This window comes from Elephas maximus, chromosome 1 (genome assembly GCF_024166365.1).
Source record: "Elephas maximus indicus isolate mEleMax1 chromosome 1, mEleMax1 primary haplotype, whole genome shotgun sequence".
Taxonomy (NCBI): domain Eukaryota; kingdom Metazoa; phylum Chordata; class Mammalia; order Proboscidea; family Elephantidae; genus Elephas; species Elephas maximus.
In genome coordinates, this window is record NC_064819.1 from 152,572,324 (window position 1) to 152,585,585 (window position 13,262).

Here is a 13,262-nt window from a genome sequence, read left to right on the forward strand (position 1 = left end):
CACAACACCCCATTCCCAGGAAAAAAATGGCCACCTCCCCCAGAATAAGAGCCAAAATGCTTACAATGGCCTACAAGACTCTATATGATCTGGTAATTTCTCAGCCTTTATCTCCTTCTCAAATTATACTCCCCCTTGCTTACTCCATTTCTATTCCTGGCTTCTTTTCTGTTCCTCAAGCACTCACATACCTCCCATCTTGGAGCCTTTGTACTTATTCTTCCCTTTGCCAAGAACACTCTTCGCCCAAATATCAACATTCTCCCTCTTCAAGTCTTCACTCAAATGTCATTCTCAGTAAGTCCTAACTTGATCATTATTTTAAAATTGCACCATCACTATCATCACCCAGCACAGCCTAGCTCCATCTTCTGCTTTATGTTTCTGCAGATCACTTATCACTGTCTCACATACTATATCATTTACTTATTTTGTCTGCTATTCTTTCCCCACTACAATGTTAAGTTCCTCAAGGGCAGGGTTTTGTTTTGTTTTTTTTTCTGGTTTAACTGCATTATCCCCAGTACCTACAAGAGTACATAGCGTATAAGAGGCATTCAATAAATATTTGTTAGATAAATTAATTATATTTCCTCAACTTTAAAATAAGTGTGTTACAAGAGTGTTTCTGAATTTCTAAGTAGAAAGGCATAATATATATTATAACATTATAAAATGCTCTTTACCCCTTACTTAATCTGTTCATTCCAGAGAGAAGTATTATCTTTCTTATGGTTGTGGATTTCTCAATTTATCCTATTATTTCAAGAAAAAAATTTTAAATAGAGCATCTAAATATATTTACAAACAAAACCATGACAGTATTAGAAAATAATATAAGAAAACATTTTGGAAATACAGGGCTTATTAAGCAAGCAAGAAAACCCAGAAGATATAAGGAAGACAGTATAATGTTTGACCACATTAAAATTGAACTCTTCTCTTATGGAAAACACTATATTCAAAACAAAAAAAGTATAGCGAGAGATTGGAAGAAAGTATTTATAACTTGTATAATAAAATTGCTTCATTACATTGTTATAACCTTACTATGAGGGATATACTACTATAACCCCAATTTACAAAAAGAGTCAACTTTGGCAGGAAAGGTTAAGTATCTTAGAAAAGATACCAAAGCCAGTAAGGAAACAACCACAGTGTTCCGCTCTAGACCTCATGCTAATTTTCACATTAGAGTACACTGTCTTCCCCACAGGTCAGGAAGAAAGAGAGTGCTAGGAATGGCATGAGGAAATGAGATCTCTCATCTGCTGGAGATAAAACTGTTTTATTTGGAAGGCAATTTGGAATAGTACCAACATCAACCATAATTTTTAAACCAAAAATTCCACTTCTAGGTATTTACCCTGAAGAAATACCTACCCATATAGGCAAATATGTTTACGGACACACTGTAATCGCAAAACACTAGAAATAATCTAACTCCATCAATAAGAAAATAAATAATTATGGTGCATCTTTACTGTCAAATACTATGCAGCAGTTAAAAAATAATGTGGCACATCTCTGGGCAATAATACAGAAATGTCTCTAAACTATATCGTTAAGTGGGAAAAAAAAAAGTCCCAGACATTTAGTATGATCCATTTTAAGTGACAAAACAACAAAAATAAAAGAAAACCTTCAATGTGTGTAAGTTTGTGTATATACATACATATGTAAATGATTTTTTTTAATCAGAAAGAATATGTACCAAACACTGTTCACCTTCAGAAAGAGGAGAAGACCAAAAAGTCATTTTCACTCTCTATAATCCTATACTATTTATAGCTTTTTAAAAATCATATGGACTAATGGCCATGAATCAAAAACTACATGAGAAACAGGAAAGCAACCTAGCTTAAGTTTCCACCATTTAGAACCAAACTGAAGAGGGGGAGGCCTAGGACTTATATACGTCAAGAAGCCCTGGTGGAGCAGTGGTTAAAGTGCTCAGCTGCTAACCAAAAGGTTGGCTATTTGAATCCACCAGCTGCTCCACCGAAGGAAGATGTAGCAGTCCGCTTCCGTAAAGATTATAGCCATGGAAACCCTACTGTAGCTCTACTCTGTCCCACAGGGCCATTATGAGCCGGAATCAACTCTACGGCAATGGGTGGGTGGCCAGAATAGTCCCATATCAATTTAAGTAAAGACAACTGGGCAGTAAAATGTCATTCATATTCCTATGACAAGCTCAGTTATGATACACTGTAAGAACTAATTAGAAAACAAAACAGTAAACTTTACCTTTCTTGAAGTACAGATGTCAAAAAATGGCTTATTTCTGACACTAAATGGTTCTTGTGTTTTGTCAATGAGACCAGTCTTCATTTTTTCATGTCGAGGATTTATTATCTCTCGTTCTATACACTGCAGACGAGTATTAAAATCACAATCTCCAACTGGCTGTGCCTGAATTAAATGAGACAATACTGGATCTGTAATTATTTCTCTTATTAAAAAATGGGGCAAAAATATGTTAAGATCTGACAAATATGGGTAGATAGTATGTGAGTATTCCTTATATTAATCTCTATACTTTTATATATGCTTAAATTTTTTTATCTTTTTTTAAGTATTAGAAGTCTGTTGTCTAAGACAGGCTAAGAAGTGAATCTGCACATTAAAGTTGGAGCTCAATACCAAGAGGCAAGGGAGGCAACAGTCCCCCATTCACAAAGAAAGTCGCCTCCACCCCTTATTTCTCTTTGTGAGCCAATGAACATTATTCTAAGATCTGTGATAAGATTAAGCCAATTCTGGAAAGCATTATTTTTGAGAAATGCAGTAGTCACAAACAGAATTTTTTTTTTTTAATTATCTTTTCTGCCTTGAGGTTCTTAAGTTTAAAGCTCTATGCTTCAAATATAGGAATGCAATCCAAAAAATGATATATGTACTACACTGAAACTTTACAGGGGAAAAAAAAAAAAAAAAGCCTTTAAGTAGCCTGGACTAAGGCAATCTTGAATCTTAATACAGAAATTTATTAAAATAAAATATGGCCCAAGAAAACAGCTTTTAAATTTTTTCTTAAAAGTCTTCAAAACCTTAAAACTTCAAAAAAGAAAAAAAACTTTTAATTCTTACTGCTTTTCAATCTGACTTCAAAACTAAATAATTATGCAGTTTGAATAATATATATCTAAAGGAATGATTAAGGAGCCTTAGTGGCACAGTGGTTAAGCACTCGACTGCCAACCTAAAGGTCAGTGGTTCGCACCCACCAGCCGTTCCACAGGAGAAAGATGTGGCTATCTGCTTCTGTAAATATTACAGCATTGGAAACCCTACTGGACAGTTCTGTGCTGTCCCGTAGGGTTGCTATGAGTTGGAATCAACTCAACAGCAATGGGTTTTTTGGGGGTAGAGGGATAATTATACCTTTTCATACATAAACACTATTGAAAGAGCTTCTTGCATTTACAGGCGTCATCTTGTACTGCCTAAATAATTTATACGTTCATGCTATAATTAAACATGAACAGATTCATGGCTAGTATAAAGCTATAGGAAATGGGTAGAGAATATAAATCCTATTTTTTCATATCGATTTACAACAACGAGTTTTGGATTTTGATTTTAAGTTTCCTACTTGTATTCATATTTTTGCCTTCAAGTTACACACTCAACACTTCACAGTCACTTTCTCTTTTTTAAGTGATAGACTAATAAAATGTTGGGATTTTTTATTTAAATCAAGTACAGGAAAACTAAAACCAAGACAAGTCTAATTTTACAAAATCCTGTTTTATTTTATCAGCGTTAAGCTGGTTTTCTTCGCTAACCTGAAAGTATAGAAACCTAAAAGCAAAGACGCGCAAAATATCAGGCAACAGGAGAAAGAAAAGGAGATGTTAAAACGTTAATAAGAAGATGGCAACTTCATATGTGTCAGAATAAAGCTGTGCTCAACAGGGTTTTAAAGTTGCTGATTTTTTTCAGAAGTAGATCGTCAGGCCTTTCCTGAGAGGTACCTCTGGGTGGACTGAAACCTCCAACATTTTGGTTAGCAGTCAAGTACGGTAAGGGTTTGCACCACCCAGGGAGTTCAGGTCACCATAAATAAGAATTGACACCACAGCAACTGTTTTAATAAGAAGCTATCAATTGAGTAACCTGAGAGGGTCACAATTTTTCTTTCCTACTACCTCTAACACAGTAACAAATTTTTTTTTTAATTTGTTAAAAATTTTATCTATTATTTTACAGACAATCTTGCACATAACAGTTTTTAAATCGTAGTAATTCTACAACATCCATAAAAACAGTCAGATGGTATTTTTACTCCCATTTTATATAGGATGAAATCACAGATGTTAAGTTTTTGGTGAAAGAGCACAGATACCCTCACCATAATACAAAATAACATAATGTGAATTGCTAGAAATTAATCAGAGTCCTGGTGGTGCGGTGAGTAAAGCGATTGACTGCTAACTGAAAGGTGAGCAGTTCAAAACCACCAGCAGCTCCGTGGGAGAAGGTTGTGGCAGTCTCTTCTGTAAAGATTCACGGTCTTGGGAACCCTATGGGGTCACTATGTATCAGAATTGACTCAGTGGCAGTGAGTTTGGTTTTTTTTTTTTTTTAAGGGGGGGTGTTTAGAAATTAAAGTAAAAATTGTAGATTGCTTTGTTGTCAGTTTTTTTGTTTTGTTTTGTTTGTTTTTTGAGGAACAAGAGTAATTTCTAAATCAATGTTTTTAGATATCTCAGTATGGTAATCACAGGTTTTTATTTGTTCTATTTCAAATATATTTATATTGTTAGAACAATTTAAACTAAAAGCATTTCATAATTTATAAAAGGTACTTACATTGAATTTAATTATGTCATATATCAAATATCTAGGAACAGCTTGTCCATTTACTTTGTCAATTATCATTTCCTTGAAAGAGAAAAGATGGTAAGTTTCTTCATACTTTAATAGCAATCTCTTTAATTTTATTGAAATAGAACACACACAGAGAAAGCACACAAATTGTTAAGTATATAATTGGATGAAATTTCACAAAGTGAACACACCTGTACCCAGATTAAATCAACAGAATGTCAGCAACCCAAAAGTCTTTATCATGCATTTATTCTGTACCAGAATAAAACCATATGACAATATCTCCTTGTTATACTGCTTTATATTTGAATTACTATGCTCCTTTTTATTATTTGAATTACTAAGCAACTAATAATACTGACAGGGTAAAGAGTTTATAAATTTTAAATTGCAAAAATCAGTTACTTTTTACTCATAATTTTAATTATTGCATTAAATTTTGTCTTTTGTCAATTATTTTAGTTGTAAAATCTACAGATATATAATGGTCTTATTAAATTGGAGCCCTGATGGTGCAGTAGTTAAGCGCTCTGCTGTTAACCAAAAGGTTGGCAGTTCAAATCCACCAGCCACTCCTTGGAAACCCTACGGGGCAGTTCTACTCTGTCCTATAAGGTCACTATGAGTCAGTATTGATGCCACAGCAACAGAGTTTTTTGGGGGTTTTATTACAGACTTAATCCCTATGTGATCCACATGGTCGTTCTTGGTTCCATGGCCCTCTACTGGACTTTGATAAAAAGTAACAGAAAGAGTGTGAATAGATCAATGCAAACCTATTACAGCCACTAAGAAGTCAAACGAAATAATCTATGCTCTGGTGGAAAAGAGATAAAGAACAATAAAGGGTGACTGTAAGTATGTATGCCGTATTTTATAATCTTTTTGTTTGTAACAATAGGTTTTGACTAAAAATATTTTCCTTTCCTCATACTCTTTCTAGGAAACTAGACAGGTTTATTGTTACCTAATTTCATCACAGGAAATTCACACACAACCACCCAGAGTGACAAAGAACACACTGAAATAGGAAAATATATTTTGTTGCTGTAAGAAACCATTACCAGTTAATTTCTTTCCTCAACATGTATTTCTTAATTCACTTGACATAAATTAAATCACTTCCCTTACTTCAAACTTTTTTAATATATCGGTTTTATTTAAACACTTGTGTCTGAGCATTTTACCAAGCCAACATGGGTGTGGTACAAATAACAGTTTTCAATTAAGTATTCTTTTCAAAAACGTATGCTTAGAAGTGGACTTCCAGGGTCAGATAGCAGACATCATAGAATTTCCTTTCCAAATTACCTAACAAAATGAAGAAAAACCTTTCTTCTTATTTAAATCTTTTTAAAAAGAAGAAAAATTATAAACAACAAACAAAACAAATAATCGAAAAATAAACTTTAAAAACTGACATTCAAGGAAACTGCCAAACATTCTGGTAAAACAAAAAGGTGCTGTTCCAAGCTCAGTTCCAAGCTCACTAAATCCCTAGAACCCCTACTGGGAAAACCGACAAATTGCTAATAATTTTCACTATTACACTCAAATATAGATAGACGCAAACTCCATAATTATCTTTGTCTCCGCCCCCCCCCCCACCCCTTTGACTGAGGAGTAATAAAAATAGCTCAATACTCTTTCTGCCTGAAGTGAAGACTCCAGGACAAACAGTGAACTGGAAAAACAATCAGAAGCATTACTAGAACAAAATACATCCCCCAACTAGCTGAAAAAGACATTTAGCAAAAATTGTTCAGAGAGAACAGCATCCAGAGATTCTAACAATGACCCAAGACTTCAGCTGAGCTCTTCCCAATGACCCTCCCACCACAATGTCCCCTTCCCTACAGCTGTCACCACTGACAAAAACCAAACAAAACCAAAACCAACCCCATTGCAGACTAGTAGATTTCATCTCACAGTGACCCTATAGGACAGAGTAGAACCACCCCATAGGGTTTCCAAGGCTGTAATCTTTACAGAAGCAGATTGCCACATCTTTCTCCCATTCAGTGGCTGGCAGATTCAAACCGCCGCTGACCAGTGCACCACCAGGGCTTCTTACCATTGCCCTGGGCTACAAAAAAGCTGGTAAACATAAAATATCTAACCTTAAAATACAGGTAAGAAAAGAAAATAGACTTCCGCTTCTGACCAAAATAGAGTAATAGGGACTGAATTTACCCTCCTGCATGAAACAATCAAAGAAGTGGACAATACATGAAGCGATGATTTTTAAGACACTGGTGATTAGGCAACAACAGTGATACCTAGGAGGCAGGAAACAAACTAGATGAGCTCTCCAATGTCTCTGCTTATTGCCTGAAGAGAGTTTCCAGACTGCAGCATAGGCAGGGCAGGTCCCAGGCAGAGACCAGCAGTCTCCCTGAGTTGAGAAAATGGAACAGGTTATCTAAGGACACCAAGTTGGCTACAGTTCTCAGGGCAGAGTAAAAATCAGAAACAAACCTGTTGCCTTTGAGTCAATTCCAACTCACAGCGACCTGTATATGATAAAGGAGAATTGCCCCAAAGGATTTCCAAGGAGCAGCTGGTGGATTCGAACTGCCGACCTTTTGGTTAGTAGCCAAGCTCTTAACCACTGCACCACCAGGGGTCCCCAGGGCAGAGTACCAGAGAGAAAAGTTCTGCACAGAGAAAGGGCAGAAACCTGCAGATGAACCCCCTTGAGTATTCAGCAGAGTACCAATTAGAGAACGTATATGTGTGAGGAAACTATTCAAGGGCAGGCAAAAAAAACACCAAAAGTCTTAGAGGGAACAGGACCTTGCACTGACACAGGGTTGGGAATAATGCCTATTGCCATCAGCAGAATTATAAAACCTCACAATTCTCAAGAGAACCGGGTAGAGTATGCAGAAAGATTATGCCTCCATATTGCCTAATAATTATCCCTAAAGACTGCTCTGGTCCACATAACAAATCTTAAAAGCAAAATCCAAAAGGATCATACCAAATTAAATTAACTGCATCCCAGGATAAAATCTAAGAATATTTATGGTAATATGAAAATATACAGTTCCCAACATGGTAAAATTCAAAACATTTGGCATCCAATCAAAAATTACCAGGTATGTAAAAAGGCAAGAAAATATGACCCATAATGAGGAGAAACACCAATAAAAACTAGCCCAGAAGTGACAAAGATATTAGCTATAGCACACAAAAATATTAAGACAGTTTTTTATAATAGTATTCCATATACAAGTAGTCTGGACTTACGACATATTCAAGTTACGATGAATTGCACCTTAAGACTGTCTTTTTTTTTTTCCTTTGTACACCTTATCATCAGTCATATGTACTACATACAATGCTGTAGCATGTAATCTGCTGATATCATCATTCTCAGACGTTCACTCGCAAATGTGTAATGTTATGATTTATTAAATAAAAGGTAATAATAATGAAAAGTTTAAAAAAAAAAAAGGCATTCGACTTAGAACTGACTTAAAACAGAGTTGTTGGAACAGAACCCCGTCATAAGTCGGGGACTACCTGTATTCAAAAAGTTAAGTAGAGAGATCAAAGACATAAGAAAAATCCAAAATTAATTTCCAGAGATGAGAACTATAATGTCTGAGACGAAAAAATACAGTGGTTAGGATTAATAGCAGTTTAGACATCAGAGAAGAAAAGATTAGTAAACTTGAAGATATAGCAATAGAAACTATCTAAAATGAAACGCAGAGAGAATAAAGTTTTGTTCTTGTTTTTAACGAAAAAAGCTTTAGTAATTGAGTCTTCAACAAGGAAAAGGACAGAAATAATGGCAAGATATTTTCCACTTTTGATGAAAACTTTAAATATAGAGATACAAAAAGCTCAACAAACTCCAGTCACAAGAAACATGAAGAAAACTACACCAAGGCACATCACACTTCACATTCCTCAAGAACCTGGTAAAAACTGTTTCATTGTTTTTTGATATTGAATATTGCTGTAGAGAAACCTTAAGGACTCAATCCGCCATTACGGCCCCCTTCCTCTCCCCCCACCAAAAAAAAAAATCATTCCTGCATCATTACCTTTTTCTATATTCCATCCCCTTTAGCTGGAGTTCCTAGGAATATATCCTTCTGCCTATATATCCAACATTTTACTAAGGTCAAACTATTTATTTGAATTATCTCTAAGCGCTACAGAAGAGAAACATACAGTCCTTATCTTAGCCACTCATGTTTCTTTCTTTCTGAGACTCTCTAGTCCGTTGAAGGTAGGAGACTCCAATTAAAGAAAGTATTATGAAGGGTAGCTATGAGTTGGAATCAACTCAACGGCAGTGGTTGGGTTTATTATGAAGGCATCAAAAATACGATTTTTGGTAAATTATGCAAAGCTCAGAATAGGCGGGACTTGTGGTTCAAGGGAAGGAACCAAAATCAAAGATGAGACTAAAGACACAGGCACAGCCCAGATAGTAACAAATATTATGTTACAGTTTGGCTTTAATGCTATGGACAGTGGAAAATCATTTTTAAAATATCCCTCCTCTCATTAACTGTTCTTTGGAAAATCTGTGAGCCTTCAAAGCTCATCTCAAAAATAACCCATTCCTTGAAACCTTTTCAGACAAGGCCTGCTTGGTTCTAATTATCATAGTCCAGTAGGTGATGAAAATATTCTGGAATTAGATAGAGGTGATAATTGCACAAACCTTATGAATACGCTAAAAACCACTCAATTGTACACTTCAGTATATGAATTATTTCAATGGGGGAAAAAAAACTAAAAACAAAAAAAAGAAATGAAACCTAAGAGCAGTTCTTCAGACCGAAGAAAAATAAACAAACCCCAGGTACACAGAAATTACAACCATCAGAAAGGGTGAATATCCAGAGAAATAAAAAATGTATGTGGGGGTGGGGGGGGGTGGTTTCTGTACTTCTTTAATACACATATTTTTTAATTTCTTTTAAAAACTATTGCCTTTTAAAAGATAAAATATTAACATAATGTGGAGCTTACATCACATAAGATAGCCAGAACACAAATAGCAAGGGGGAGATAAATACAATTAACCTTTGAAAAGTTCTTAAACAACACGTAACACTATCTGAAAGCAGACTGTGATAACTTAAAGATTGATAATGTAATTTCTAATGCAGACAATAAAAATGTATATATAAACAAATAGAACTAAAATGTCACACACACACAAATGACAAAATGGAACATAAAAGTCTTCCAAAAGAAAGTAGGAAAGGTGGAACATAAGTACAAAGAACAAATGGAAAAAATAGCAAACATATACTCAGATAACAGACTTATCTGTTACACTTATCTGTAAACACTTCCCAAATCATTTTATGATGTCAACATAGCCCTGTTAACAAAACCCAACGCAGACATAACGAGAAAAGAAAACTACAGACCAATACCTATCAGGAGCACAGACCACAGATACACACAAAAACAAGGACGAATCTCAAAAGCATCAAGCAGACACAAAAAACACCATGGAAGTTTCTAGAGTGAGAAAAATGTTTCATATATTGTTTTGAGTGGTAGTTACATAGTATTCACATTTTTTTAAACTGTTGGTTTTTTCTGGAAAGGTATAAGCAAAAGGACCAAAAAACATTGCAAGTCTCTATAGTAGTTGTACTTTTAACCCCACTGACTGAGAAAACACTTACTGGCAAAAACTACCATAAAATCTTTAACATAATCTGTATTTTATTCATCATAACACTCTTCACGACCTATACAAATAATTCTGTAGACTACCAGGAGTCTGTGACCCACAGAATGAGAATCACAGTCCTAGAGCACAGCCCATGTATGGGCAGGAATATCAGAAGACAAAAATGGGGAAAAAAAGTCTAGAGTCAAATTGTGAAAAGCCTGACAGTTGTGCTAAAGAGCTCAGGTTTAGCCTAAAAACAACCCCCTATATACATACAGATTTTTAAAACCCTCTGTTATGGATTGAATTGCATCCCCAAAAAATACATGGTATAAGTCCTAACCCCTGGTGGTGCAATGCTTAAGCGCTCAGATGCTAACCGAGGATTGACGGTTCAAACCCACCCGTCGCTTGGAGGGAAAAAAGACCTGGCTATCTGCTCCCATAAAGACTACAACATTCCTGTGCATATAACCCCATGTGGGGATAGGGTCTCTTTGTAATACTAACGAGGCCATATCAGTGTGAGAATGTCTTCAATCACTTTTGAGACACAAAAGAACAGATTAGACACACAAGCTCAGCCAGGGAAGACAGATGACATGCCACATGAAGACTGCTAAGGAACACAGTAACAAAAGCTGAAAAGACACAAGGACCTTTCTCGCAAAGCAGAGAGAGAAAGCCTTCCTCTAGAGCCAATGCCCTGAACTTGGACTTCTAGCTACTAAACTGTGAGAAAATAAATTTCTGTTTATTAAAGCCATCCAGTAGCAGCACTAAGAAACTAAGACACCCTCCAATTGAACACTTCCAAAATGGTGGTTTGAGAGGCTTCATGGAACCCTCTTTCCAGTGAAAGAATCATAAATTATAAAAAGATCACTTAAGGTCTCTAGAAACTGTCCTAAGGGCATACTGTAAATGGAGAAACATTTAAGTTAATGTCTATTAAATCTCAGCAAAAATAGCAAAAGTTTATGTCATTTGAACCACAACCTGTTCTTTCACTGCTCCCCACTCCCAGCTTAGCAGGATTAAAGCTCTACTCTTAGCATGTGCAGCCAAGACAGGGCTCCCTCTCCTACCAATTCCCAGTCTAGGAATGCAGTATACCCCAGCCTGCAAGCATTTGTCAACAGTCCCAGCTCCTATTTAAAAGCACTATTCTAGGCAAGAGCAGCCATGAACACTGGGTCTACTGTTAACCACCCTGTCCCAACTCACAAAGCTGAAGCTCTACCCCAGGCAGAACACCGGGCACTATCTAACTTATACCGGTTCACTCCTAAGAAAAAAGTTCCATGATGAGAGAGGCAAACTGAGAAGACCAGAACCTACTGTCCCTGATCAGCACCCCATTCAAAAAGTAAGGGTGTCACTCCAGCACAAGTGGACCAACGTCCCCAACCCGAGCTCTAGAACAGTGGTACAGAGGTTTTGCCAATAGGAAGGGCACGGTATAAGAACAAAGCACTCAAAAACTATCCCTATGGTGACTAACTATATTTGAACTAGAGCTCAGGGAAGTTCAAGCCTAAGGGTGTTGTCAAAAACTGTGGAGATTTTAGTGGTAAGCAATTAGAGGAGGCTGGCAGCTCTGTCCTGGTAGTACAATGGTTAAGACCTCGGCAGCTAACCAAAATGTCAGCAGTTCAAATCCACCAGCTGTTTCCTGGAAACCCTATTAGGCAGTTCTACTGTCCTATAGGGTCACTATGAGTCAGAATCAACTCGATGACAATGGGCTTGTTTTTATTTTGTTTTTTTGTTTTTTTTTTTTTTTTGGAGGGGGAGGAGCTCTGTGTTGGCAACAACCTAGATGGTAGACCAGCTAGAAGTTTAATAGAGAATACAATGAAGAGAAACAGCTAACAAGCAATCTCCCCGGAGTAGGAACAAGCCTCAAAGACAAGCTGCAAAACTATTCACATAAAGGGGTCTGAATTTAATTGGAACAAACTTTACATCCAAGGGCACTGTTGAAAACAACAGAGCAATCAATGGAGGCTAATAAAAACCTCTCATAATAAAATACTCAACAAACTAGGAATATAAAAGAACTTCCTCAACCTGATAAAGAGCATTTACAAACAAAACAAAAGCCATGGTTAACATCATACTTAACAGTGAAAGACGGAATACTTTCCCCCTAAGGTAAGGAACAGAAACCCTGGTTACATAGTGGTTAAGAGCTACGGCTGCTAACCAAAAGGCTGGCAGTTTGAATCCACCAGGTTCTCTATGGGGCAGTTCTACTCTGTCCTATAGAGCCACTATTAGTAGGAATCAACTCAAGAGCAGTTGTTTTTTTTTTGTTTTTTTTTAATTAAGGTAAGGAACAAGACTGCTCTCACCACTTCTATTCAACATTGTACTAAAGGTTCTAGCCAGAGGAGGCAGGATGAGGGAAGCAGGGAGGGAGGTGGAGGGAGAGAAGGAGAGAGAAATGGTGGTGGAGCAGGAGGGAAATGAGCTGATCCTAACATTCTTACAGATATGGAAGGGCCAAGAATAGCCAGAATGATCTTGAAAAAGAAGAATAATGTTGGAGAACTCCTACTTCCTGAATTCAAAACTTACTACAAAACTACAGCAATCCAGACAATACAGTACTGGCATTAGAATGACATATAGATCAATGGAACAGAATTGAAAGTCCAGAAATAAATCTTTACATTTATGAACTGATTTTTGACTAGAGTGCCAAGACAATAGGGAAAGAATAGTTTTTTCAACAAATGATGCTGGGACAACTGTATATTCA

At 36.4% G+C, this 13,262-nt stretch overlaps 1 protein-coding gene across 7 annotated transcripts in view; it reads right to left on the bottom strand.

Annotated features, from left to right (window-relative positions):
* Window positions 1-13,262, bottom strand: part of RNGTT (RNA guanylyltransferase and 5'-phosphatase) — a 356,175-nt gene that overhangs the window by 212,466 nt on the left and 130,447 nt on the right. For 6 of the 7 annotated variants that reach the window (XR_007518793.1, XM_049897145.1, XM_049897124.1 and 3 more), the window contains 2 exons: window positions 4,819-4,890; window positions 2,251-2,415 (listed from right to left, as the gene is read on the bottom strand). The exons of the other annotated variant lie outside the window; for it this stretch is intronic. Coding sequence is in view for 5 of the 6 variants with exons in the window: in XM_049897145.1 (XP_049753102.1) it covers window positions 2,251-2,415; window positions 4,819-4,890 (237 nt within the window). In the remaining variant the exon portion in view is untranslated. The remainder of the gene's footprint in view (window positions 1-2,250; window positions 2,416-4,818; window positions 4,891-13,262) is intronic. 7 annotated transcript variants of the gene reach the window in all.